At 45.4% G+C, this 23,560-nt stretch overlaps 1 protein-coding gene across 2 annotated transcripts in view; it reads right to left on the bottom strand.

Annotated features, from left to right (window-relative positions):
- Positions 1–23,560, bottom strand: part of LOC126547899 (follistatin-related protein 5-like) — a 515,627-nt gene that overhangs the window by 41,008 nt on the left and 451,059 nt on the right. The window contains exons 5-11 of one of the 2 annotated variants that reach the window (XM_055063208.1): positions 20,352–20,594; positions 19,631–19,846; positions 17,292–17,458; positions 14,989–15,106; positions 14,265–14,423; positions 11,011–11,142; positions 9,120–9,379 (exon numbers count right to left, since the gene is read on the bottom strand). In XM_055063208.1, coding sequence (XP_054919183.1) covers positions 9,120–9,379; positions 11,011–11,142; positions 14,265–14,423; positions 14,989–15,106; positions 17,292–17,458; positions 19,631–19,846; positions 20,352–20,594 — 1,295 coding nt within the window. The remainder of the gene's footprint in view (positions 1–9,119; positions 9,380–11,010; positions 11,143–14,264; positions 14,424–14,988; positions 15,107–17,291; positions 17,459–19,630; positions 19,847–20,351; positions 20,595–23,560) is intronic. The other variant, XM_050195938.2, reaches the window with a different exon arrangement.

The raw sequence follows: 23,560 nt of genomic DNA, 5'->3' as shown, positions 1-23,560 counted from the left end.
TATTGTCTAATGGGCACGTCGCTATCATTTACCCATGAAATTAGTCACATATCCACAATATACTCCGTCCCATCATCTCCAAAAAATAAATAAGAAAATACGAGAGAGAACCGCGTGTTGGAAGTTTTAGTTAAACATGAACAGTTTAATATGCTCTACATATGGTGTGTGCATAGTGTGCCGATACCTTCAGTTGCATTTCTATTTGTCCGAACCCGCATAGGGGCAGTGCACTCGATACCCCTTCCTGCGAGAAAGTGAAACTTCACTCTTTGACTTTCGGAACAAAGAGCGGTGAAGGAGACGGCGGTTTCTTTGCGAAAGTTAACTTTGCCCTCTTGTTGACTCACGAAGAGAGGACCGTCGCTCCTGTTATGATTACATCTTCGAGAGGCCGTAAAGTGTTTCTCGGCATGAGTGGACGGGCTGCGTGCGTGTGCGGGCAGCCGCTCGCTCTGACAAAGCGCACGTTGCGCCTTTTCGCTTCGAAGTTTCTTCGTAGTGATATTTAGATTATAATAAGTTTGCTTTAACTTTTTCACAAATGCAAGTACTGCGTTGGCAATCGTAATACCTTCAGGGTCCATAACGGGCAGCAGCAGGAAGTTGGGTTTTAATGCATTTGTATAAGTGATTGGAGTGATCTTTGAAGACAGGGGTATCCATTCGTTGCACGTTTCGTGTGACAAATTAGAACAAATATTTTATGACAAAATAAAAAACAGATTCTTTTTTGTGATTGGTGCGAGACGGTAAGAGTACGGAGGATCTGAGAATAGTAGTTTCTTTAGGTGATAATTTTGACGCTGAGCCTTATGAATTGGAACAGGCTTTTAACTTCAAAAAAAAAAAAATAGATTTAGTACTGTTCATTTTGTGTGATACACTAGTTAAACACGAGCAGTTGCAAAATAAAATGAAGCAGATACTACGAGTTCATACCGTATCAATCTGGCTGAACAGACTTACAGGGCTTGGGTCCCACATGACAACCGCCCGTTGCAGTTTTGTATTGAGGTCGCGAGAGATCCAGCATGAAACCCTGACAAGAGAAGCTGAAGGAGAGGAGGAGAAAAAGCATGGAAAGGTAGGGAGGTCAACCAGACACACGTCCCGGTTCGCTACCCTATAAGGGGGTAAGGGGTTTCACGGATGAAAAGAAAGGAGAGGGAGGCAAGAAGGTAGTTTCAGTGCGAACACGTGTGGTTGTCCATCACTTCACGCCTACAATTCGTCACTGAGGCCAGTCGATTTCATGAACTGTAGCAATTCCCGTGTCGCTTTGTAAGCCTGCGACATGTGGGGCTATGGTATGGTATGGTGAAACTTTAAAGAAGTCCTGCAGATCGTGAGTCTTCACGAAACGGGCCGCTCCCACGTGGGAACCGGAAGGCCGAGCCTCTCAGCCGCATCGTGGGCCTGCTGGACAGCCCAGAGTTGGTCAGCCAGAAGAGGGCTGCGGAGAACCGCCTCCCATCTGGCCGAGCTGTTAGCGATGATAGAGCGTGACCGGGCACACCGCCAGAGCATATGGTCTAACGTAGCTATATCTCTACAATCGTGGCAGGTAGCGTTGGTGTAAGTATCCGGATAGATTTTATGTAAGATCGACGGATTCGGATAGGTATTCGTTTGTAGTAGACGGAGCGTTAATGCTTGAGCTCTATTGAGGCGCCGATGAGGAACAAAGTAGCTTCTACGGCTGAGATAGTAGTGTTTAGTAATCTCGTTGTAAGTGGAGGGCGTGTCCCTGTTCTCTGGGGAGTCGGCTTCCGATTGGTCGAGGGTAGCGCGGTGGGCAAGTTCACGCGCAGCCCCGTGAGCCGACTCGTTGAGGTCGGGAGGAGCACCCTTTATCTGACCCTAATGTGCCGAAATCCAATAAATGAAGTGGTGCGTGATTGCCTTGCCCCCAATAAGTCTGAGAGCCTGTTTGGAAACGGTGCCTTTTTCAAATGCTCTGACTGCAGATCTTGAATCACTATAGATGACATCCCGTGAGCTATCCAGCAGTGCTAATGCAATAGCCATTTGTTCAGCTATTTCGGAGTCCCTCGTCCGAACCGAGGCAGCATTTGTGATTCCTTGCCGACCATCGACAGTGACGATGGTGAACGCCCGACGTCCCTTACAAGAAGCGGCATCCACAAAGCTGACCTGTCGCTGATCACTGTGTATTTGCCTAAGGAGGTTGGCCGCCCTTGCCCTCCTTCTACCGCGATTATGATCGGGGTGCATGTTCCTGGGTATTGGCGCGACCGTAATGTTCTCACGAATCGACAGAGGAACGTCAGAGAACTCCTCCGCTACTCTATCGGGGTGATATCCGAGTTCCTGCAAGATGGATCTCCCTGCCTTCGTTGTTGTGAGGCGAGTTAGCTGTGCGCGCTCCTGGGCCTCTGCAATCTCTTCAAGAGTCTTATGAATGCCAAGCGCCATGGTCCAAGAATATTTGTCTCTAAATATTGTCTGCTTTCTAATCGGTTTAACATACTCAGAAGGACGTAGCGTTCAATGTCATAAAGATCTCAAAAACACAGCACGTGTTCGATCGTTTGTTCACAGTTTCATGAGTCACAGATAGGTGTGTCTGAGATTCCAATAAGGAATAAGTAGACTTCGTAAAAGCCACCCCTAACCACAGGCAGCATAGTAAAGTTGCATTACGGCAGGAGAAGTGCGATGTAATCTACAGCTCAAATGTACGATCCAGCCGGTGAAGACGACAGTTCGAGACAAGGGGGGTGTTCCACGAACTTCTGATTCTTGGTTTAAGCAAGTAAACGAAGACCCCTCGCAGTGTCTGTCCTTGACAATGATATAGGAACTGTGAGGGTTTCTTTATAGGTAGATCGGGTGGCATCATCAGCAAGGTCATTACCGACGATGCCACAGTGCCCCGAAAGCCACTCGAAGATGGTGGCATGTCCGTTTATGAGGCCTTGATGGAGAACTTATCTATCTGAGACACCAGTTGTCCATGGCTCTGGCGTCGTGGGGTTGACTGCAGACTATAAAGGGCTGCCTTCGAGTCACAGAAAAAACGACCTCCTTTCGAGGTTTTGCTTGTGCGATATAATTAACAGCAGTACGTAGGGCAGCAAGTTCTGTTGCCGTAGAGGTAGTAATGTGGGGCATTTTTAACTTGATTGTGACTTGTGAAGCCGGGATAACAACAGCGCCTGTGGAGCTGGTGGCAAAGATAGAGCCATCAGTGCAAATTTGCGTTCTTACTTCGTATGCCTCGTTCAGTAATAGCAATGTCAACTGTCATAGAGCCACTGTGGAATGACGGGTCTTCTTCGTAAATCCCGGAATCGTGAGGTGTACTTGTGGCTGTCGTAGGCACCACCGCGCTAACAGTGGTCTTGCTGCTGGTGTGAAGCCCGACTGAAGGCAGCCTTGATGTATTGCAACAAGTTTTGAAATGTTGGTTCAGGTCTTTGCTCCGACAAAGCAGCAATATAGTGACTGGGTACACGACAAAGATGTCGAATGCGTACTCCGCGGTTGTCAACTGTGATATATGTTGGCATCAAGTATTCTCTATCAATCATGTTTGTTGCATTAGTTGAGGCGCACCGTGGTAGTCTAAGACGCATGCGTAGAGCCTGGCCTTGCAAACTTTCGAGGATGCGAATATTTCGTTTGCACGTGTTCGCCAAAACTGGCAAGCTGTGCCATAAAAACCCCAGTAACAGTGTTCTGTACAGCTGTGGAATGGAGCGTACCGACGTGTCCAAGGTTTTTCCGCACAGGAGCTTCATTATAGGTATAATCCAAATTAGTGTCCGCGTAGGAAGGTGTAGTGGGGGCTCCATGAAAAGCCCTGTCGATAATCACGTCTAAAGAGCGATGAGACTCCTGGCATGTGATAGCCTGGCCATTGAGAGAAAGAGGGTATGGTGTCATGGGTTTGCCCGTAAACGCAATTAACGCGCACTTTTTGATGTATACACTAAGGGCTTATTTACGGAGATATGAACAAGTTAGGGTGACTGCCCGCTTAATCCTTGAGCGCACTTGAAAACGAGTCACCGCATAAGACTAATTACAAATATCGTCAGCGTACATTGATATGTGAACTGTCTTGGGTAAAATTTCAGCAAGGCCAACCATAGTTAGGTTAAAGAGAATAGGGCTCATGTATAATAGTTGGCAGTGGGGCCATCTTAGGTCTGCACAAAGAAGGACCTTCTCTTCACATACTCGTTGGACTGAAACATTCGGCCACCGATTCCCCTCCAACGACTCGAGGATTCATTCATGTTTGACATTATCGAACGCCTCTTTCACATCAAGAAAGAGCGAGGTTTCCTTTTGTCTTAGGAGCTGTTGGAAAAATGCAGTGACATTTTTTAAAGTATTCATGGAAAGTATATTTATTCCGATTCTGAGAATTCGAATGGAAAACTACGTAAGTTCCGAAATCAACAGCTGTTTTATTTGCTGAAACAGCTCTGCTGCTCCTCTCTGTAGGCATAAGGGCCGCCATGCGTTATTCAAGTTAGCTCTGTCAACAATCTTCAATACTGTTCCGCCAGCGCTGATGGTGTGTCCTTCATTTCTCACGCATATATATATATATATATATATATATATATATATATATATATATATATATATATATATATATATATATATATATATATATATATATATATATATATTACAGCGAGGCTATTATGGGGAGCTCCGCACGGGTTTCGTGTGGTTACAGCAAAAATATACGTCGGTGAAGCCCGGCGTGCGGCGTGGTCAGCATCCTATCTTCATCAAAGGACAGCCAGCAAAGCAGCCTGCGCCGGAGACCCCGACGTGATTACCGGTGGTTACAAAATAAATGTATCCCTGCGCGTGCGTCACTCGAATTTTAGCCGTTAATTAGCCTTTGCGGCTCCACGCATGTCGACGCCACGCTTATAGGCGGGCACAGCGCTCTAAACGACGCACCAACTGGACTCTGTGTAACTTCCCTGATGCAGCCATACGGCAGCATACAAAACAGCTTCGTCGCAAGAGCTTAAGTAGTTTGGTGCATCCTGCAACTGGTTTTGGAAGTGTATGGCGCATACTGAAGGCTTTCCACACGCCAGAAATCTTCAAGAATCCTACGGCTGCATTGTGCATAGTGATAGACCAGTCACCAAAAGTTCTACCGGAGTCATTTTCAGACATTTTCGCCTCTCCTATGTCCAGTGACACCACAAATGGCTACCTTCCTTCGTTGACAAGTCAGAGTACCTTAACTGCTGCCTATAGTCCAGCCTACAAGCTGGACGAGGCAGAGTTCACTCTTGAGGAGCTGGGATACACACCCATCGTCTCTAAGGCCGCACAGCCCCAGTGAAGACGGTGTAATGTACCAAGCATTGCGGAAAATTGATAAAAGTTTTCATGACCGTATATTGGACGAGTGTAACGAAGTGTGGAGAACCTGCGTAATCTCTGCTGAATGGAAATGGTCCGTGGTAATCCCAATTTTAAAGACCGCACGCCCTGCAAGACACCTCAAGACCTACCGGCGAATATCCCTAAGTTGAAATGTCAACAATGTAATGGAACGAATGGTCCTGTTTCGCCTACACTCTAAAAACAGTTGCTCCCTTTGGGTCGTATCTTGCCACACAACGATAATCGTCATCTCCCTTGTCCGCATTTCCTTTCTTTAACGCTGCGACCCCGGTAGTTCCAAGTCGCGAACGGCATGCGCGTTATCAGCATGGCCGAGCATACAGGAAAGTCGCGGACGCGGCGTTTTCGAGAAAGGAAACGCCTTATTTCCCTGTGGGCATAGCTATCTATGCATATTATATTTATCTGCGGATAAGCAGCCCCTGGCACCTTGGTCTGCGGCTTCGTGCAAGCTTGCAATGAGCTCGGAACGCGACTTCGGAGCACTTGGGTGAAGCCAACCTACAAATATCACCTGCTAAGTTGGCTGCAGTAGCATATCATGCTCAACACCACACTCGTCGAACAATGAGCCGACTATCTTGACGAGAAGCCGATAAGTTGGGTGCGACAACCCCGTTATCTGGGCTTAAGTGTGCAGGATCGCATCACTTGGCGTCCTGCCGTTAAACTTGTACGACGAAAATTGCAATCCCTCCTTAAGTACGTGGCCGCCTTGGCTGCTAGAGGTGCCGGCTGCGACCGAACAACGGCTCTGAAGGTTTACTAGTCATCTGTATATTCAGGCAAGATGTATGCGTCACCAGTGCCACCTAGTTCGATGGCCATACTAGAACGAAATCATCGCGTTGCCCTCCGACTAATGCTTGGATTACCTCGTGAAGCGCAATCTGTTGCATTACTAACTGAAGCGCATCAGTTAACCCTGAGGCTGCAAGCAGAACAGAGAGCTCTCTGCCATATTCATGGTCAATCGCTACCTTGATTGTAGATTCACCGCCCGTTTTCTCGCATGGTAAAGATGGCGCATTATTGCATTATTTATGAACCTTGTTGGCATTTCTGAACATGATGCTTCAGTTACACCTCCGCCTCCGAAAGATATCACCAAACATGTATTCACCTTTTACCTTACATTCCTTACATTGACAAAAACTGTGATATGGCTGTTTTGGCAATATTCCAATTGGCTCAGTCGCACATGTTCGAAATATTTCTAGATTATCTTCGAGTATTCACAGATACATCTGTGAAAAGCGACGGTCAAGGAGCCTCTGCAGCTTTTTGTGCCCTTCGAATCATGTCCAACGGATATTTCATATGCGCCATTCAGCCTCGTCAACAAGTCAGGAGCTAGCAGCGATTAATGTTGCATTGAAATACGCGCAAGAGGAGCTTAACGCATCGAAAAATGCTATCTTTACGGACTCCCGCGCTGCCCTTAGCAGACTGTAATGCAATCAGATTGATTGTTAAATTGTCCGCAGCATTACTGACTCTGCCAACAAAATTGCATCACATGGTGTATCTCTCGTTGCCCAATGGATATCTTCACACATAGGGTTCACCGGAAATGAAGTGGCTGATCGGCTGGCTTCAACTTGCGCCTATATAACGACTGTGCCTGCTCTGAAGATTTGTGCAAGATCGAAGGCCCTCGTCTGCTGATTCGCCGCCACCTATACTCAAGCAGCATCCAGACTAGCGCGCCGCAAATAGAACGTTCCCGCCCCGTGTTCGCGGTCGAGGCTTGCCTTGTCGCACTAGAGCACAACTACTCAAGCTGAGGGTTGGCTGGGTTCATGTGTGCGAACATATATACCGACAAGGACATGTGGCCAGTCCGCCGTGAATGTCTTACAGTCCCAGTGAGACACTACAGCACCTGATACTGCAGCGTCCCGCTTTCATTGCGAATCCCACGTCGCCAGTAAGGGACTATCATCTCCTTGGCCTCCGGTGTACGACACTCGATGAACGTTTGTACCCCAGTGGTTGCGCGTCTCGGATGGATCAGGCTCATCGAGCCCTCCTTACTTTTCTAGAGGTAACTAACTAATGTTCACGTCTGTAGCCTATTTCTGTTTTCAAATGACAAGATCTCAGACACTATTTCTTCTATTTAAACATTCTTTAGTATAGCGTGACCTGCAGTAAACGGCCCTGTTGTGTGTGACCTGTACTGTGTGTGTGTTCTGCTTTATTTTGGGAGAGTTGTCATCTTGCTCTTTCTTTCCTCTTTCATCCCCTCCTTCCTATCTTCCATTTCTATGTTTCTGTCTCCTCCTTTCTGAAGAGCAGGCATGCATTGTGCTCCTTCCGGTGGCAGTTGCCAGCCTGCTCCTCGCTTTCCCTCACTTGTCAAATGTATACGTGTTTTCAAAACAAATAATAATAGGAATTCGCATTTTTGTTTTTGTTTCTCGTGTCGCGTTTTCACCCGCTCTACATTCGAGGACAGCTATAGAATGAGTCAAGGTCGACAAATATTTTGCGGGTATTGCCTCTAGGCCTTTTGGCCAACATCAATGTTACTGTGTTTACTATCGTTTTTTTTTTTGTGTGTATATAGTCTAAATAAACCTCTTTGAAACAGTATCTATTCTTATGGATACGATTGTGTCGTATCATTTTTTCTAATGTTTTAAAAGAAAAGTGGTCAGGTATAGCGAAGAAATTGCCATGGATATAGTGAAACGTATGCAAAGCTTCGGTAGATTTCGGGCAGTGGCCAAACAGACCCCTAGGACTTCCGAAAGGTGTGAGAATTCCAATATACACCTTCGCTGTCTTTGATGTATAAGGTGCTCCAAGCTATAAATATCTGCGAAAGTTTCTCTATGCCGTATACTACTATTAGAAAAAGGGCCATTTTGACCTACTACGCGCATATATTTCACATTTTGTCGTTCACAACAATACACTATGTGAATCTCACCCCTTTCTGTGGATTAATTTAATTTAATTATGGAGTTTTACGTGCCAAAACCACGATCTGACTATGCGACACGCCGCAATGGGGAACTCCGGAATAATTTGGACCACCTGGGGTTCTTTATCGTGCACCTAAACTTAAGCCCACGGGTGTTTTCGCAATTCGCCCCCATCGAAATGCGACCGCCATGGTCGGGATTCAATCCCGCGACCTCGTGCATAGCAGGCCAACAACATAGCCACTTAGCAACCACAGCGGGTAGCCTTTCCCTGGAGATTATGGCGTTTCGCCAGTAATTTTTGTTTCGTGTTTGCCTATTGAGCAGCAAGAAATGCTGTCCATGGGCGACAGAAGCTTGTTAATTTTCACCAACAGGAATACGTACTTTACAATGCTAATTAGTATGCAATTAGCTTGACAAACAATCTGTAAATCAAATATATTGAACGAGCTTCGCAAGTTTCCGTACTAGCGTCTCCTCGGAAAAAGTAAACAATTAAGGCAATGGCAAAACAAAGTAGCGAGAACAGTGACCCAAAGTTACTCATAGTACCACAGACCTCCATCTACCTACCACAGCCAAAATCTCCACAAGTATTTGAGAGTTTCGAGAAGTTATTCGTGGTTCTTTTTTTCTTAGTATAGAGCCAGGGGGTGTTAATTGGGAAACCTAAATGGGGTTGGTAGTGTATAGATATGCTCTATCAAGCGGTCCACAGAAAATTAATTTCGCTTTTCAATCGGGGCGGACGACGCGAGCGGCACTTACGTCGACGACGACCATCTGTATGCGCGATATGATCAGCACGCGGCCCTTGGTCGGCTGGGAGACGTAGACGTATCGATCGGCCACGTTGATGGCACGACCCCAGGAACAGTTGGCGCCCCGATCGCCACACACGTACTCCTGCGTGCCTGGGATGATGTCCACGCTTTGGATCTGGTGGTAGAGACGGCAGTTGTCCGGATCGTACACTGCCACACCCCAGTCGTGGAAGGTGAAGAACCGGCGCTCCTCGGACGGGGCCGCTGCGCGTGAACACACAGTGTAAGGACGGCGAAGCAGCACTTCAGTTCTTAGCCTTTTTTTTTACATCGCTGTTATATATATATATACAACCCCGGCATAGGGGAAATCACTTGTGCTTATTATGTGCATTACCTGCGGCCAGTTGTTTGGTCATCCACTTTGATTTCAGTTAACTTATCATTTCATTAATTCAATTATTAAGTACAAGTAATTTTCCCTATGCTGTACTTGGTGCCTTTGTTTGTTGGCTTCTTATGATATATATATATATATATATATATATATATATATATATAATCCAATAATATTCACTCGTATAAAGTGAAATTTTACCCCTTGCATTTGAAACACTTTTTCAGCAAAGGTGAAAAAGGCAGGAAGGACATCGGCAATAAAAAAGGACGCTTTTTCTCGGCACATTAACCTACGGTGCGTACATAATAATTCCGTGAGTGAAGTAATTAGTTAATTTAATAACTAATATGTAATAATCGACGGTTATAAATATCAGTCAAATCTACAGGCCAGCTTTTGAAGCGTGATTACTTAAGGAATTTTGATTTTAGCACACCAGCAGTTAGATCAAATCTTCTTTTCAATGTATTATTTTCCACAAAACATCTCACGTGCACTTGGTGCCAACGCTACGTGGAGCGCCGATGTACCTCTTGGCACGTGAAAACAGGTGCGGTATCAGAAACCCCAGCAAACATATACGTGTCTTTCAACAGAGACTGTGACACTGTGACACTGTGACAGTGGCCGTGACAGTGTGACAGTGGAGACTGTGACAGTGGCCGAAGTGGCGACGAGGCGCTGTGATGGCCGTTTCAGTCATGATGATTGACCTGTATTATTGCAGTAGAAAGATCAGATGGTGTAGAGGCGTCCATACTATCAGCAAATGTCAATGCATACAGCGGCAGTGCCGCGACAACGCGTGACGCCGATTTCGGTCACCGCCGCAGCGGGGTATAGAGTTTTGTTGGAGCGCGACCAGTGCATTGAACTCTGGCTGGCGTTACGCGTAGTAACACCGTCCCAATCTGATCCCTAATGCTCACACATAACACTATTTACTAATTTTTGGCAACTGCAGTCTATTGATTTGTTCGTATGACTCAATATTATCACCTTCTCCGCCAATAAAACACATTTTCAACTCACTTGCAACGTCTAATGTCTCCGATCGAAGAGATGCTATATTAAAGACTAGAGCAAAGCGGTCAACGTAGACATTACCTATTTACGTCATCTACGTATTTAAGTTCCTTGTTCCACGAAGGTCTTGTTCGCACATGATCCCAAACATTTCTCGTGTTCCCGAACCACCGTTGACATCATTTAAGGGCTATATTTCTAGCACCAACTTAAAACAAAAAATACTCATTTGTTTCAGAATAATACGCTGTCGCTTGATTCAAGTTAGTTCACCCAGCGCTGCACCGACAACTTAGTTCCAATACAAAACTTCAGATTTCTCTCTCTCTCTCTCAAGTGTACAGCTAAAAAAAAGAACAAAAGAACAAAATAGGGCAGCTCTTTTCATCGATTTCCGATTCCGCGCGCCCGAACAAGTGTTCAAAAGTAAACGCAAAGGCTCTTATCGCGAGGCTCTGCGTTTTCTTACTTGGAGTTGGCTGGTCTTGGACAACGAGCGAGCTGATGTCCCTTGTGGATCCAGCGGGATTCGATGCAACGCACATGTACGCTCCGGTGTCGCTGTAGGTAATCTTGCCGACCATTAAGGCTGTCCCGTTTCCTAGAAGCGACGGGAAGAACAACCGGGGCGCGTTCATTCTTGCCGGCCTTTTTCCTGTCTCGAAAGTAAGACGTTCCACGAGCAAGCCAAACCGAGCGACCAGTACACAGCACACAAGGCATCGATGACTTCTGACATGTAATTGTAAACCTCCAAAAGAAGTGGGAAACTAAATACCAGCGCCATCTTTTTTTCTAATAGAGTGAAAGATCACGAAAGCGTTATTGCTTCATTAGACCAGGATGTCCACAGGCTGAAACTGTTCGATTCTATCATCTTATTCTAGAAATAGAATAGAGAAACACTACCATTTGACACTGAGCTGTAAGTTTGTTTACGTGCAACAGTAATATATATATATATATATATATATATATATATATATATATATATATATATACAAGTGGCGCTACAAGTGGCGCTAAAGTGCAATATATATATATATATATATATATATATATATATTGCACTTTAGCGCCACTTGTAGACGACGGCAGAACTTCTATTTCTGAGGCATTTGATAAATCGCGAGCACTTTCTCGAGCACAATTGCCTGCTTTCCGAAACCAGGCAAGGAGATTTTTCTTGAATCGTGTAGAACCCATATAATGTTTTTCCTTTGTTCTTTTTTGTCAAGTGAACATGTTTGTCATGTGAACATTTTTTTATTGCCGTATAGGAGATCCAGTTAGGATTCCTTGCTTCGTTTTTTTTTTGGTCAAGTGAACGTGTTTGTAGTTATTATACATTTTTAATTAGATTGATTTGAATGTACAGTGTATGTATATTGCCTTATGTGAATTGTTGTAGTTTTCCTGTTAACATTTGTTTGTACTTCTTAACTCACCATGTCGAAACTGCGCCTGCGTGAATTCACGGTGTCTAGGGCCTAGTAAGGTGACCACGTGTGTCACCTTTAGCGCTCTTCACCTGGACAATTGTATATTGTCGAAATTTCAATAAAGTCAAAGTCAAAGTCACGCCCCCGTTCCTTTGGAAACAAAGCTTTTTCGAATTTGCCTTGTATATGTGCAATACTTTGATTACATTGATCAAATTCTGCGCCTTGGTGCTAAATATATTGTGTATTTGCTTTACGCCGACCGATCACAGGCGTGTAGTAACGTGATAGCAGAATACCAAAACTCCATGTGTTGTGTGAATACACAGAAGAGACCAACTCGTGTTGCTGCTAACACCAAGGGTGACCAAAACTCTTAAGTATAATAGAAGGCCGAAGCAACGACAGTTATATAGACCAGTAAGACAATATGTCTCATGCGAGCGACCTCATGTAACTGTGTCGTTCGCTACGCACATTTCACTTTCAAATTCATGGATTTCGAAATCTGCGCTCCGGTGTGGCTGAACTCTTTCTGCGAAAGCGGCTCGGGAATAATAAGCATCCCCTTCCTCTTACTCAACCGGCGCATAAATATTTAAGCAGCGTAGTTATTTTCACCAAACTTGGTATCGGAAACGCGCACTCGATAGACGATAGAAAACACAGTGAGTGGCCTCAGCTCGTGTGGCTGCTATTCCCCACCGGATCAAGGAGCTTAGCACTGAGTGATTTGTCCCTAAGCAGTCGTTCCGAACATTAAGCACACTCGAAAGATGCACGGTTGGTAGACGATGTGTCCGCCTGAAACGTTTCTGCAAGCTTTTGGGGCATTACTTCGCGCGACCTTGTGATTAGAAGTTTTGTATTTTTATTAAACGAGATCCTGGGAAAATAGGCAACCCAAGAGCCGGCTATCCCAGTCATCAAAAACAGACCACATCAACTAACAAATGTAAAAAAAAGTTTAACAAAGAAAGAAACAAGAACAAAAGGAAGAAAACATTAATACCTTCATTTATCACTTGCTCCTAAAAGGAAGGTTTACCTCTGGAGCTCCTATCCAAATACATGGGAACGGAGAAATTGTTTTTCTCGTTGTTTGGCTCAGCAAATTTTGTTCCTTTAAACCAATTTTGTGAGTATGTTGCATTTGAAAGGTAAGGTCAGTACCTATCAACTGCTGGGAGGGAATTTCTGTTTCTGTTCATTTTTTTTAAAATCTCAGGTTTGTTTTTTGTTTCTTGTGCGTTGTTGGAAATAAAACAACAATGCGCGCGTCATGGGTCAAGCTGCAGAGAATTTAATCGAAACATTTTAAGAAAGCTTCGTTTCAAGAAGTTTCATTCAATTAACCTCGTAATGTCCAAACTTTATTCTACATCGAGGAAATTTGGAACAAATTGCTGACGTTTATTTCTGGCAATGGAGAGCACATATGTCGAAAAAACGAATGATCTATATATTTTTTAGATATAGCTTAATTACTGTACTGAGTAATTAGTAATTGGTTCGGTAAACTATCCACAGTTGAAACTTCATTCTAGCATAGAAAAAAAAACGCTACTATGGGCTTTGCATTAGGTTTCCCCCACTTCACTCAGGATTTGAGGGCATCAAACTCAGCGTACCATATATTTCTACATTGGGAATTACAGCGATAAGCTAAGCAGCTGAATAATGAGAGCGTTTCTAGGCTTAAGTGAGCACAAAATCGAAACGCTAAAACAGTTTAGAGTGACAAAGTATTACATAAAACCGTATTTTTGGTTTATTTCGCCTGAAGATGATTACTAATAGAAGCAAAAATAGAGACCAAACTTCGATTTTTTTTTTAGTAATTTCGCGCCGAAAACGCGGAGCCGGTACGTATAACTGTGATGACACAAATTTCGAAGTACTTTTTCTTTTTTACTATAGGGCCGTTGTGGATACGGAAAAAATTGTTAAATCTTCCTAACCTCAGTATTTACCTCCATTAAAATACAATTTAGTCTATGTTTATCCATAAACAATATTAACTATAGGCCCGAGCAGACACGGTCAAAATTCATCACTTTCACGGCGGGCTAGTTCGGGAACTTCAAGGCGGTGTCGCTTCCCGCCTTTCGTGGTTGCGCCGTAACTGGCCTGGCAATGCTCTGCTTACGGCAAGAGGGGCATTTTTGGTATTGCGTATGGATACCTTGCTAATCCAGCTCAAACGATTATCCTATTTAGTGTCCTTTTAATACGAACTCGCACAAGGAAATCGGAGTTGACCAGACCTGCAGTTACTCACCGATTATAGTGTACTTGTCGGTGGCGACTCGAAGGCCTTCGTCGTTCTTCAGCCATGTGACCCGCGGAGTAGGTACTCCCGTCACGTGACACTCCATCTCAGCCAGTTCACCTGGTGCGCGCGACTGAAGCTTTGGAATCACCCGAACCTCGGGCATTGCTGAAAACCACACGCATGTTTGTTAGTTCTGTGTTGCCGCTAAAAAACAAGTAAATATAAACTGCTAGATCACAATGCAGTTCGTAAGCGTACTGCATTATACAGCTTTGCGAGATGTTGAAGCCTCAGCGGCATAAAGTCTGTGCCGCAGCAAACGTAAATATTCCGCGAAGGTTCTGCCAGTGGGCGCGGCATACTACTAGCGATGGTGCGAAAATTAAGCCTCCTGTAAAACAACTTCTCGGCCGCTTTTTCCCCGCACTTGTGCGGTTACATACATAAAAAACACAGACACACACAAAAAAAAGAACGCACAAAATTACACGACATACCCTGCCGTGATTTCCCAGATTGTGAGAAACATGAGGAAAAATTTTTTTTTACACTGCTTTGCTCTCACTAAACTTAGTTGAACAAATAATCTGCTTGTAGGTTAATTAGCGTCTTTTGTTTCACTTCGTGCAGAACGACACGATGAATCTGCTGAAAGATCCGCGATACCGGCAACAACATTAATAAGCATGAATGGCGGCATAGATCGGAAGTAGTGGTGGAATGATCTTACTTTGAACGTGCAGAATGTGTGTTTGGATCACGTCATGATTTCTCTGGGCGTGGCATGTGTAGTTTCCAGAGTGTACCAGTTGAACGTTGGTAAGGTATAGGGAGCCATCAACGAATACCTGCAGATGGAAATGCTGAATATTAATTACGGGAGGTTAGATTGAAGTAGGTAATGCCTAAAATTCGTTTGTCGAAATTTGGCATTTCCTTTCTATGGCTTGTTCGGTAATTGCGAAACTTAAGGGAGATCAGAGAATGGGCCGACAAACCACATGCCTGCTCAACGTTTATATTCGCCCAGTTTATGTTAAACAGCACTTGATGATGTTGATGATGATGATGACGATGATGATGATGATGACAGACTACAACAACGAACGACAACCATACAATACACGTAAACTTAACTTCGCCTTTGGAATGAGTAAATGAAGCGAATTATCCTTTATAAGAGAGAGAGAGAAAAAAGAACCAATAGGAACAGCCAGGTTGATGCGCACGAGGTGGAAAATAAATTGATTAGCAGAAAGCGCATGATCGGGCTGTCGGCGTCGCAGTGTTGTTATTTGTTCAAATACTGATCATGTTAGCCATTTTTAGGCAGAAACATTGGTGAGAGATAGCACTCATACACCGTAAAAAAGTTTACACCCTTTGGGGTGTATATCTGCCACACAGCAATAATCGTCATCTGCCTTGCTTCCGTTACGCCGCGCCCGCTACTTTCCTGTCGGCAATGCTATGTCATGCTGATAACGCGCATGCTGTTCGTAAAGGCCGATCCACACGACGGACTAAATTACTATTTTGGACCGCGGTCCGCGCATCACGTGATAGGACGTCACCAGTTCGTGCGTACCGCCGTCGGCCCGCGTAAGACCGCGGCCCTCGCGGTCCAACAAATCGCCCAGGCTTTTCCCGCTTCAGTTTTGGCGGCGGACCACATGCAAACCGCAGCGATTTTGGCGTAGCCAACGAATGTTGTCCGGCAACAGAGTGTCTTCAGCCAAATCCAATTTAGTTTCCGGCTCAGCAAAAGCCAGTCAAGCCAGTCGTTTCATGTCCGCCGTTCCGCCTACACGTGCGTGCAGCAGATATATTTCTTAAACACCGTGTCCTCTTGGAGTGACGAGATTTTTTTTTATTTTGTATCCCTGGTTGAGCAGTTCCCGGCTTTGTGGGACTCGAGCCGGAATGATAACAATGATAACACTCTGGCCGAGAGTGTAGCCGGTTGGTCTGCTCTCCTGTCTGCTATGGCGGTCCACCATGTGGATGTGCTCTGCGCCGGACCGGACAGCGGTGGGCCGTGACGTCGCATCACGTGACCGATCGGCCCGCAGATTTGGTCCGTCGTGTGGATCGGTCTTTACTGGGAAGTACCGGGCTCGCAGCGTTAAAGAAAAGGAATGCGGACAAGACAGATGACGTTTATTGTTGTGTGGCAAGATGCGACTCAAAGGGTGTAAACTTTTCTTAGAGTGTAACATTCAAGGGGATCATGGATGGGAACTAATTACTATTCTCTCAGCATTCAACTTCTCGCTAGTACTTTTCATCATCCTAAGTCAAGAAAGCTTCACCCCTGTGTGCGGCTTCGAAATTCTGTACACCGCAGTGAGGCAAAAATTGTGGAGTTTTCCTGGTCGTGTTGTTGAGTTTGCAAAGATTATAATTAACACTCCTAGGTTAGATTATTTCTAAAGCGAAGGTTTCTTTGCACGCGGAGATTGCACGCATCGTGTGTCCCTTTGTGAGGCACTTTATTAAAATCTTTGGAGAAAGCTTCGCTTAAGGTATATTGCAATAATTACGTTGGATCTCCTTACATAAGTAGCTAAAACCTATTTTTATTTATTTGTACCCTGTGTGCTTACACAGTGGCACAACGGCTTGCTGCTCAGAGCGTAGTTTTTGGTTGAACTGTCGGCAGTTTAGACAAATACTCTTAAAACAGTTGCACCCTTTGGTGTGCATATTTGTCCCACAATGATAATCGGCATCTGCCTTGCTTGCGTTTTCTTTCTTGAAAACGTTGCGGTCGCTACTTTCCTATCGAGAATGCTATGTCACGCTGATAACGCGCATGCCGTTCGTGACTTGAAAGTACCGTGCTCGCAGCGCTCAAGAAAGGAAATGCGGGCAACACACATGGCGATTACTGTTGTGGAACGAGATACACCCCAAAGGGTGTAAATCTTTTTTAAGACTGTACAGGATCAATAGGTCACGTGGTCGATTAGAACGCAGCGAGCACGCACTGAAGTTTGGTCTGCGACAGCATGAAAGCATAAACGATCTTGCCTTGATCTCGTCTTCGCTTAGCGAGGACAGGTCCATGTTGTTGCGACGCCATACGATTGGAGGTGGAGGAGTCCCGGTGACGTCACACTTGATCTCGACATTGTCGCCAACACGAGCAGTCACGTGGTTTACCTCGAGAGACTTATCCAGCGACACAACTGAGACGCCTGGCAAAGAAAAGTGAGAACGAAACTGAAAGCAAACGCAGCGAAACAAAAAGCTACAGTGAATTGCACTAAGCACTAAGCATGCTGTTCTAGCGTCGATAAGCGCTTCCTCAAAGGTGATATAGCGTGCACTACAAGCAAATGTATTGCTGGTTCTGAAGAATAAAGATATGGGCGCGAAAGAGTCGTGGTCCTAGTCAAGCCCGTGTAGCGACTTTTTGACCACTGCCCGGAGCATACTGAATGTTTTTTTTTTTTTAATTATGGGGTTTTACGTGCCAAAACCACTTTCTGATTATGAGGCACGCCGTAGTGAAGGACTCCGGAAATTTAGACCACCTGGGGTTCTTTAACGTGCACCTAAATCTAAGTACACGGGTGTTTTCGCATTTCGCCCCCATCGAAATGCGGCCGCCGTGGCCGGGATTCGATCCCGCGACCTCGTGCTCAGCAGCCCAACACCATAGCCACTGAGCAACCACGGCGGGTATACTGAATGTTCGAATAAAAGTCGAGTTTGAAAGGCAGCGCCATGAAAACCCAGTCTGACGATCAATCTTGCGCTTACCTTAGTTTAGGATTTATTTGGTGCCCCCCCCCCCCTTTTGGAGCTTAATTACTTTCTTTAACATGGCAGAGAAGTGCTTAATGTACTCATTTCATGCAATTTGCGTTCTTACGTAACACGCCAGCAGTCTCACGTATGGTCAAAATGTTTAGTTATTCAGCCTTTACTACTACTGTTTTAGTTTTACCTATTTACAAGCAATTTAACGAATGTAATCGTCACAATTTCGCAACATTACAGCAAATTTATTATGTTAATGCATGGAAGTGTTTTAACGATTGTCTGGGTATGCAACTCATTACCTAGACGGATTTAAGTGCACTTCACAGAGGTGCGCTTCCACCTGTACATTTTACTGAAAGGTTCATTTAGGGATAGAATATTTCTGCAAAAAATAACTTTTATACCCAACAAAAAAGGAAACGCAGTGGAGCAGCGAATTTTGAAAATAAGTATGCCAAGCTTTCTTTTCAAATTACTCCTGCCAGGTAAGGCTGAAGCTCAACATAAAATTGATTTGCATACACACAATAACTTACCGTAACCGCTATTATACATTGAACATTTGTGTGGCTGAACTTTGGGAACTTCCTTACCTATTTAGAGTCACAGATTTAACTTAGCGAGTAACTAAATTGATGGCCGAATTCAGTCGTTATACTTGAAGCAGCTTCAGCGAAAATACATTTTTAAGTTTGCACTTACTGTGAAGGTTTGTATATATGCAAATAGCTCACTTCAGCAAAGTGGGACGCTGGCTAAGTTAGTAAGCAGCACATAACGGGGATTGTAAGGAGCACATAACGTTTTTATTTTACCGCGCCCTCGCGCCAGTGGCGTAGCCAGGGGGTGGCACACCGGGCATTAGCGTCCCGACCCTCTGCCCCAATAAAGAAAACTAAGCAAAATTCTGCGTAAGAATGTGGCTCTGCCCAGCCCACTTCCCCCTTCCTAATGCCCCCCCCCCCCCCCCCCCTCAACATGCCCCGGAAAAAGATACGCCACTGCCACTCGCTGTACGTGCGTTATCGCGGCGCCGTTATGGAATAATATTGTTAATGCCAAACGTTCCAGTTGAGAAAGAAGAAAATTATATTGTTCCCCTGGCCAAAAGAAAGACTGTAGCACAGGGGCGTAAGCACGGGTCACCCCAAGGTGCCCGCTGTGGGTTCATCGTGAATGGCTGCTATGGGTGACAGCGGAGTGCGTATTGGCGGAAACAACGAATGACCAACTATCCCTACAGTCAGTCTAGTTCTGGCTGCCACTATACGAATGTTTTGCTCTAGGCTACTGTCAACTGTTCTCACGGCAAAGCCATTTCATCCTCATTGAGCGTCCTTTCGTTCGCTCGCCTGGGGGTCACGCTAAACGCGTGGGCTGGACAGGATCTTCCTGGACGACGGCGGTAAGTGGCCCGCTACAGAAAATCGCCGAGATTGAAGGCGGCGTGTCGTCGGAGCATCTATAGCTTAGCGACCTTGGGAAAGAGAAGTGGCGTCACCGTGAGAGGCTGTGCTGCGCAGCATGCCCGTGCGCAGCACAGGCGCATGCCAGCGAGCGCGGCAAGCGGAGAGGGAATGAGCGAGCTGGGGCGCACTTACTGTATAACTTACTAAAGGCAAGATAGAACTCGTTGATGTTGAGCCGGCCATCGTGGTTGGCGTCGTCGAAGAGCAGCATGTCGGCCAGTATGCACACGGTGGACAGTTGGCCGAGCCGGTCTTCCTCGCCGGCCTTCCACAGCTCCTCGGCCTCCAGCAGCCCGTTGTGGTTGTGGTCGTAGTGCGAGAACATGATGCTCACCAGGTACTCGTTGCCTGAGCGAGGCGTAACACGGAGGGAGGCCGCGTGAACAGAGACATAGCCGCTGTTTCGATATTTGCGCAAACCGCCGGAAGTCCGAAACGCTGCAACTTTGTTTATTCGGAATAAGAGGCTATAAGCAATGTGCTTCTGCTGCGTTCGCGCTCGACAATGAGAAAGCAACATTTCATGTCTGCGATGTTCTTTTACAGTTTTCCTGGGCATACAATTAATTGGCTAAGATCCGTTCCGCAATCTGATGCCTTTTTTTTTTAGTTGCAGAAGGCGTTGACATGCTGTAACCACCCCCTCAGGTTTCTCATTTGCTCAGTGCAGTTTGCTACATAATATTACATAATACATAAAAGAGGACACACAAATATCATGTGTTATCGGTCATTCCGTTCTTTCCTGTTTTCGTCCTAATCCTGTTCTCGCGCTCCATTTTCACACATTGATGAAAGGATTGTATATACGTAAAATTAAATCGCGTACTGCGGGCTCGGTGGGCCTCCTCACCTGTCTTCTTGTTATCTGTCATCTTGGCGTTGTTGTAGAGCAGTAGATTCTCTTTCATGAAGTCGTACTCCTGTTGGGTACAGTCCTGCTGCGTTGAATCCTCGGACTCCGTGGTCGTGGACACCTTTGTCTCGTGTGATGGCATATTCGTCCACGAAGAAGGTACCTCAGTCCTGTCCATCTTGCTCTCCGGGCCCTGCTGGGTAGAGTTGGTCTTCTCCGTAGAACTCTCGTGCTCAACCCCTGTTTAAGAAACGCGTTGTTACCGACTGTAGGAGTCTAATACCCCTGTCACACGGCACGTGTAATGTCATTCGCAGCGAATGAGATTACGTCAATGTCATTTTTGTTGCTTCTACACGGTCATAGTGAATGACACTTACAGCTAATGGGATTCGCCTATTGAATTAGTTTCCCGAACTCATGCAAGCGCGACTTGTGCAATCTCGACGACAGGGGCTTGGCAAAAAATTACAAAATTGATAAGTTAAAAAGCAATGTCATCAGAGTAGAGGGTGCCATAATTGCTTTTATGAACTTTTTAATAATCTTGTGACCTACAACACGATAGTTAAGTAGTTTGTGCAACTATATTCTTGTCCCCAGTCTCGACTGGACGCTAGCACATCTTGTCGGCCATGCTTACAAACGCTCGTCTTTTTTTTTTTTTGTCATTTTTGCCACCAACCTCGCAAGCCAACTCTGCAGCTTCGTCAGCGGAGAATGGGAAGCGGAAACCGAACTGGACCGGCGACGAGACGCGCGCGCTGCTGAAAGTGTGGGAAGACCACCTCGCCGTTTTGCGCAGGGCGAAGAGCAAGCTGAAAGTATACATGTCGATTGTCGAGTGCCTGCGAGCGCAAAGTGCCGATAAACGTCGCCATCAATTGCGAATGCCATCTTGCAGACCAGTCTAGACAGGGAACGCAAGACCGCATTGACCTTCGGCATGAATGTCATTTACTGTGAATGACATTACGCGTGCCGTGCGAAAGAGGTATAACTTTCAAAGAAAATGGGGGAGCAGGAATGCATTCTAATTGATGATTCCTGTGCAAAGACATCCCGCACAGATCGTAAAAAGTAAATCTTCTCGCGAATAAAGATGGGTCGCAGAGAATGCGGAGCAGGCATTCTCATGTCATAAACGGCAGCTATACGTGTGTGCGTGTGCGTGCGTGCGTGCGCGCGCGCGTATATATGTGTGTGTGTGTGTGTGTGTGTGTGTGTGTGTGTGTGTGTGTGTGTGTGTGTGTGTGTGTGTGTGTGTGTGTGTGTGTGTGTGTGTGTGTGTGTGTGTGTGTGTGTGTGTGTGTGTGTGTGTGTGTGTGTGTGTGTGTGTGTGTGTGTGTGTGTGTGTGTGTGTGTGTGTGTGTGTGTGTGTGTGTGTGTGTGTGTGTGTGTGTGTGTGTGTGTGTGTGTGTGTGTGTGTGTGTGTGTGTGTGTGTGTGTGTGTGTGTGTGTGTGTGTGTGTGTGTGTGTGTGTGTGTGTGTGTGTGTGTGTGTGTGTGTGTGTGTGTGTGTGTGTGTGTGTGTGTGTGTGTGTGTGTGTGTGTGTGTGTGTGTGTGTGTGTGTGTGTGTGTGTGTGAGAGAGAGAGAGAGAGCAGATAGATAATCTATTCTGGAGAGTGCATCTATATTGTTATTTTCAGTCCTGGGGCCCTATAACGTAAAACTATTCCAATATGTTTTTATTCCAATCTCCTGACGTCAAATTTGCGCAACCGCCGACGCAAGCATCGGGTGGTCACCCGCAGGGTTGTCTGAACAGACCAATCAAACGTTCGCCTCGTTCATAGGAGGTTACTTTTGTTCGCTTGAAAAATGAATTACATTGCCTGCAGTGAGCGGCTTGTTTTATCTAATTGGCTCACAGGAGGCGAGGAGCACACTCAAGTGGAGAAGGATTCAGTGAGGCAGAGCCAATGCAGTCCGTTTTCCCTTACTTTGTTTGCGGTGACTGGTAGACAATCGCGTCGGCATGCAACGGAAGCTTAAGAATGACGCTAAAACGGATCCTCAGCAAAGAAGAGTTCGCAGAACGAAGTCGTAGACTTGCCGAAAGCGCTCGAAAACATTACACGGCCACGCAAAAAGGTTTAGTATACGCAAATAAACCCATGATCTCCGGCAGGTGCGAGTAGCCAGTGCCTGAGCGATCGGCGGCAGCCATCTTTTATACATTTTGGAACGGGGCAGCCTGCGGCTATTCAGAAGAAAATTCAGTTTTATTCGGCACATTAATGCATTTTTAACGTGTAGACGTCACTTTGACGCGGTGAGTTTTCGCGGTTTTGTGACGTCGAGTGAGACAGATGAAGTGGGTGCAGCCCGAAAACTTTTGACCAATAGCCGAGGGCTAATGGCGAAGAGGCGTCGAATCAGAAATAACTATTTTTCTTTTGTTCAGTCAAATCATGCATAATCAGTGTGTAGACATCGTATCAGGTGGGGAGCTTTCGCGGTTTTCGTAACGTCGCGTGACAGACAGGCGAAGAGTGGGGGGTGATCCAAAAAAGTTTTTGACCAATCGCAGATGGCTTATTGCAGAATTGGAATAGAAAATTTTGGAATAGTTTTACGTTATAGCGCCCCTGCTATCAATAGATATTAATATTTTAGATTTATTTATTACTCTTTCTTTTTCTGAGCCTCCAAAGAGCTCTATTAAATACTGAGGGCCGGATCAAGAAGGAAAGAAAGGAAAAAAATAAAGGAAAGACAGAATAGTAAACTGTTGGGCTAGTTGGTTTGACATGATTTATGCAAAGGGAGCGCAGAAACGTTGCGGAAAAAGGAGACGTGGACAGGAAAGACGCTCACTTACAACTAGTATAGTTTAAGAAACAAACCACCAGGAAACGTTATTGCGCATGCACTTTTATCGAGAATTGTAAAAAAATGTTTACAAATACAAAAAAAAAGAGGGATGTTCACCGGATGATAGTTTTGGTTTTGCTACTCTGCGCGAGGGTGTGGGAAGAGAGTGTTAGAACGATGATAGAAAGACGGGAAGATAAATAACAGAGAACAGGGGAAGTCATTCCCATTCCAGCCGGGGTAAATAAGCTCAAGCACGAAATTTACACAGCGTTGGTTTCATTGCCATTTCGCCATCGTGATCAGTTATTTTTCCAATTCAAATTTACTTGTGTTCGTGGCGTCAAGCACAGCTCCTGAATGCTTTTGAACAATTGAGCCTTTGCGC

Source organism: Dermacentor andersoni, chromosome 1 (genome assembly GCF_023375885.2).
Source record: "Dermacentor andersoni chromosome 1, qqDerAnde1_hic_scaffold, whole genome shotgun sequence".
Lineage (NCBI taxonomy): Eukaryota > Metazoa > Arthropoda > Arachnida > Ixodida > Ixodidae > Dermacentor > Dermacentor andersoni.
This window is presented reverse-complemented; position numbering and strand designations above follow the sequence as displayed.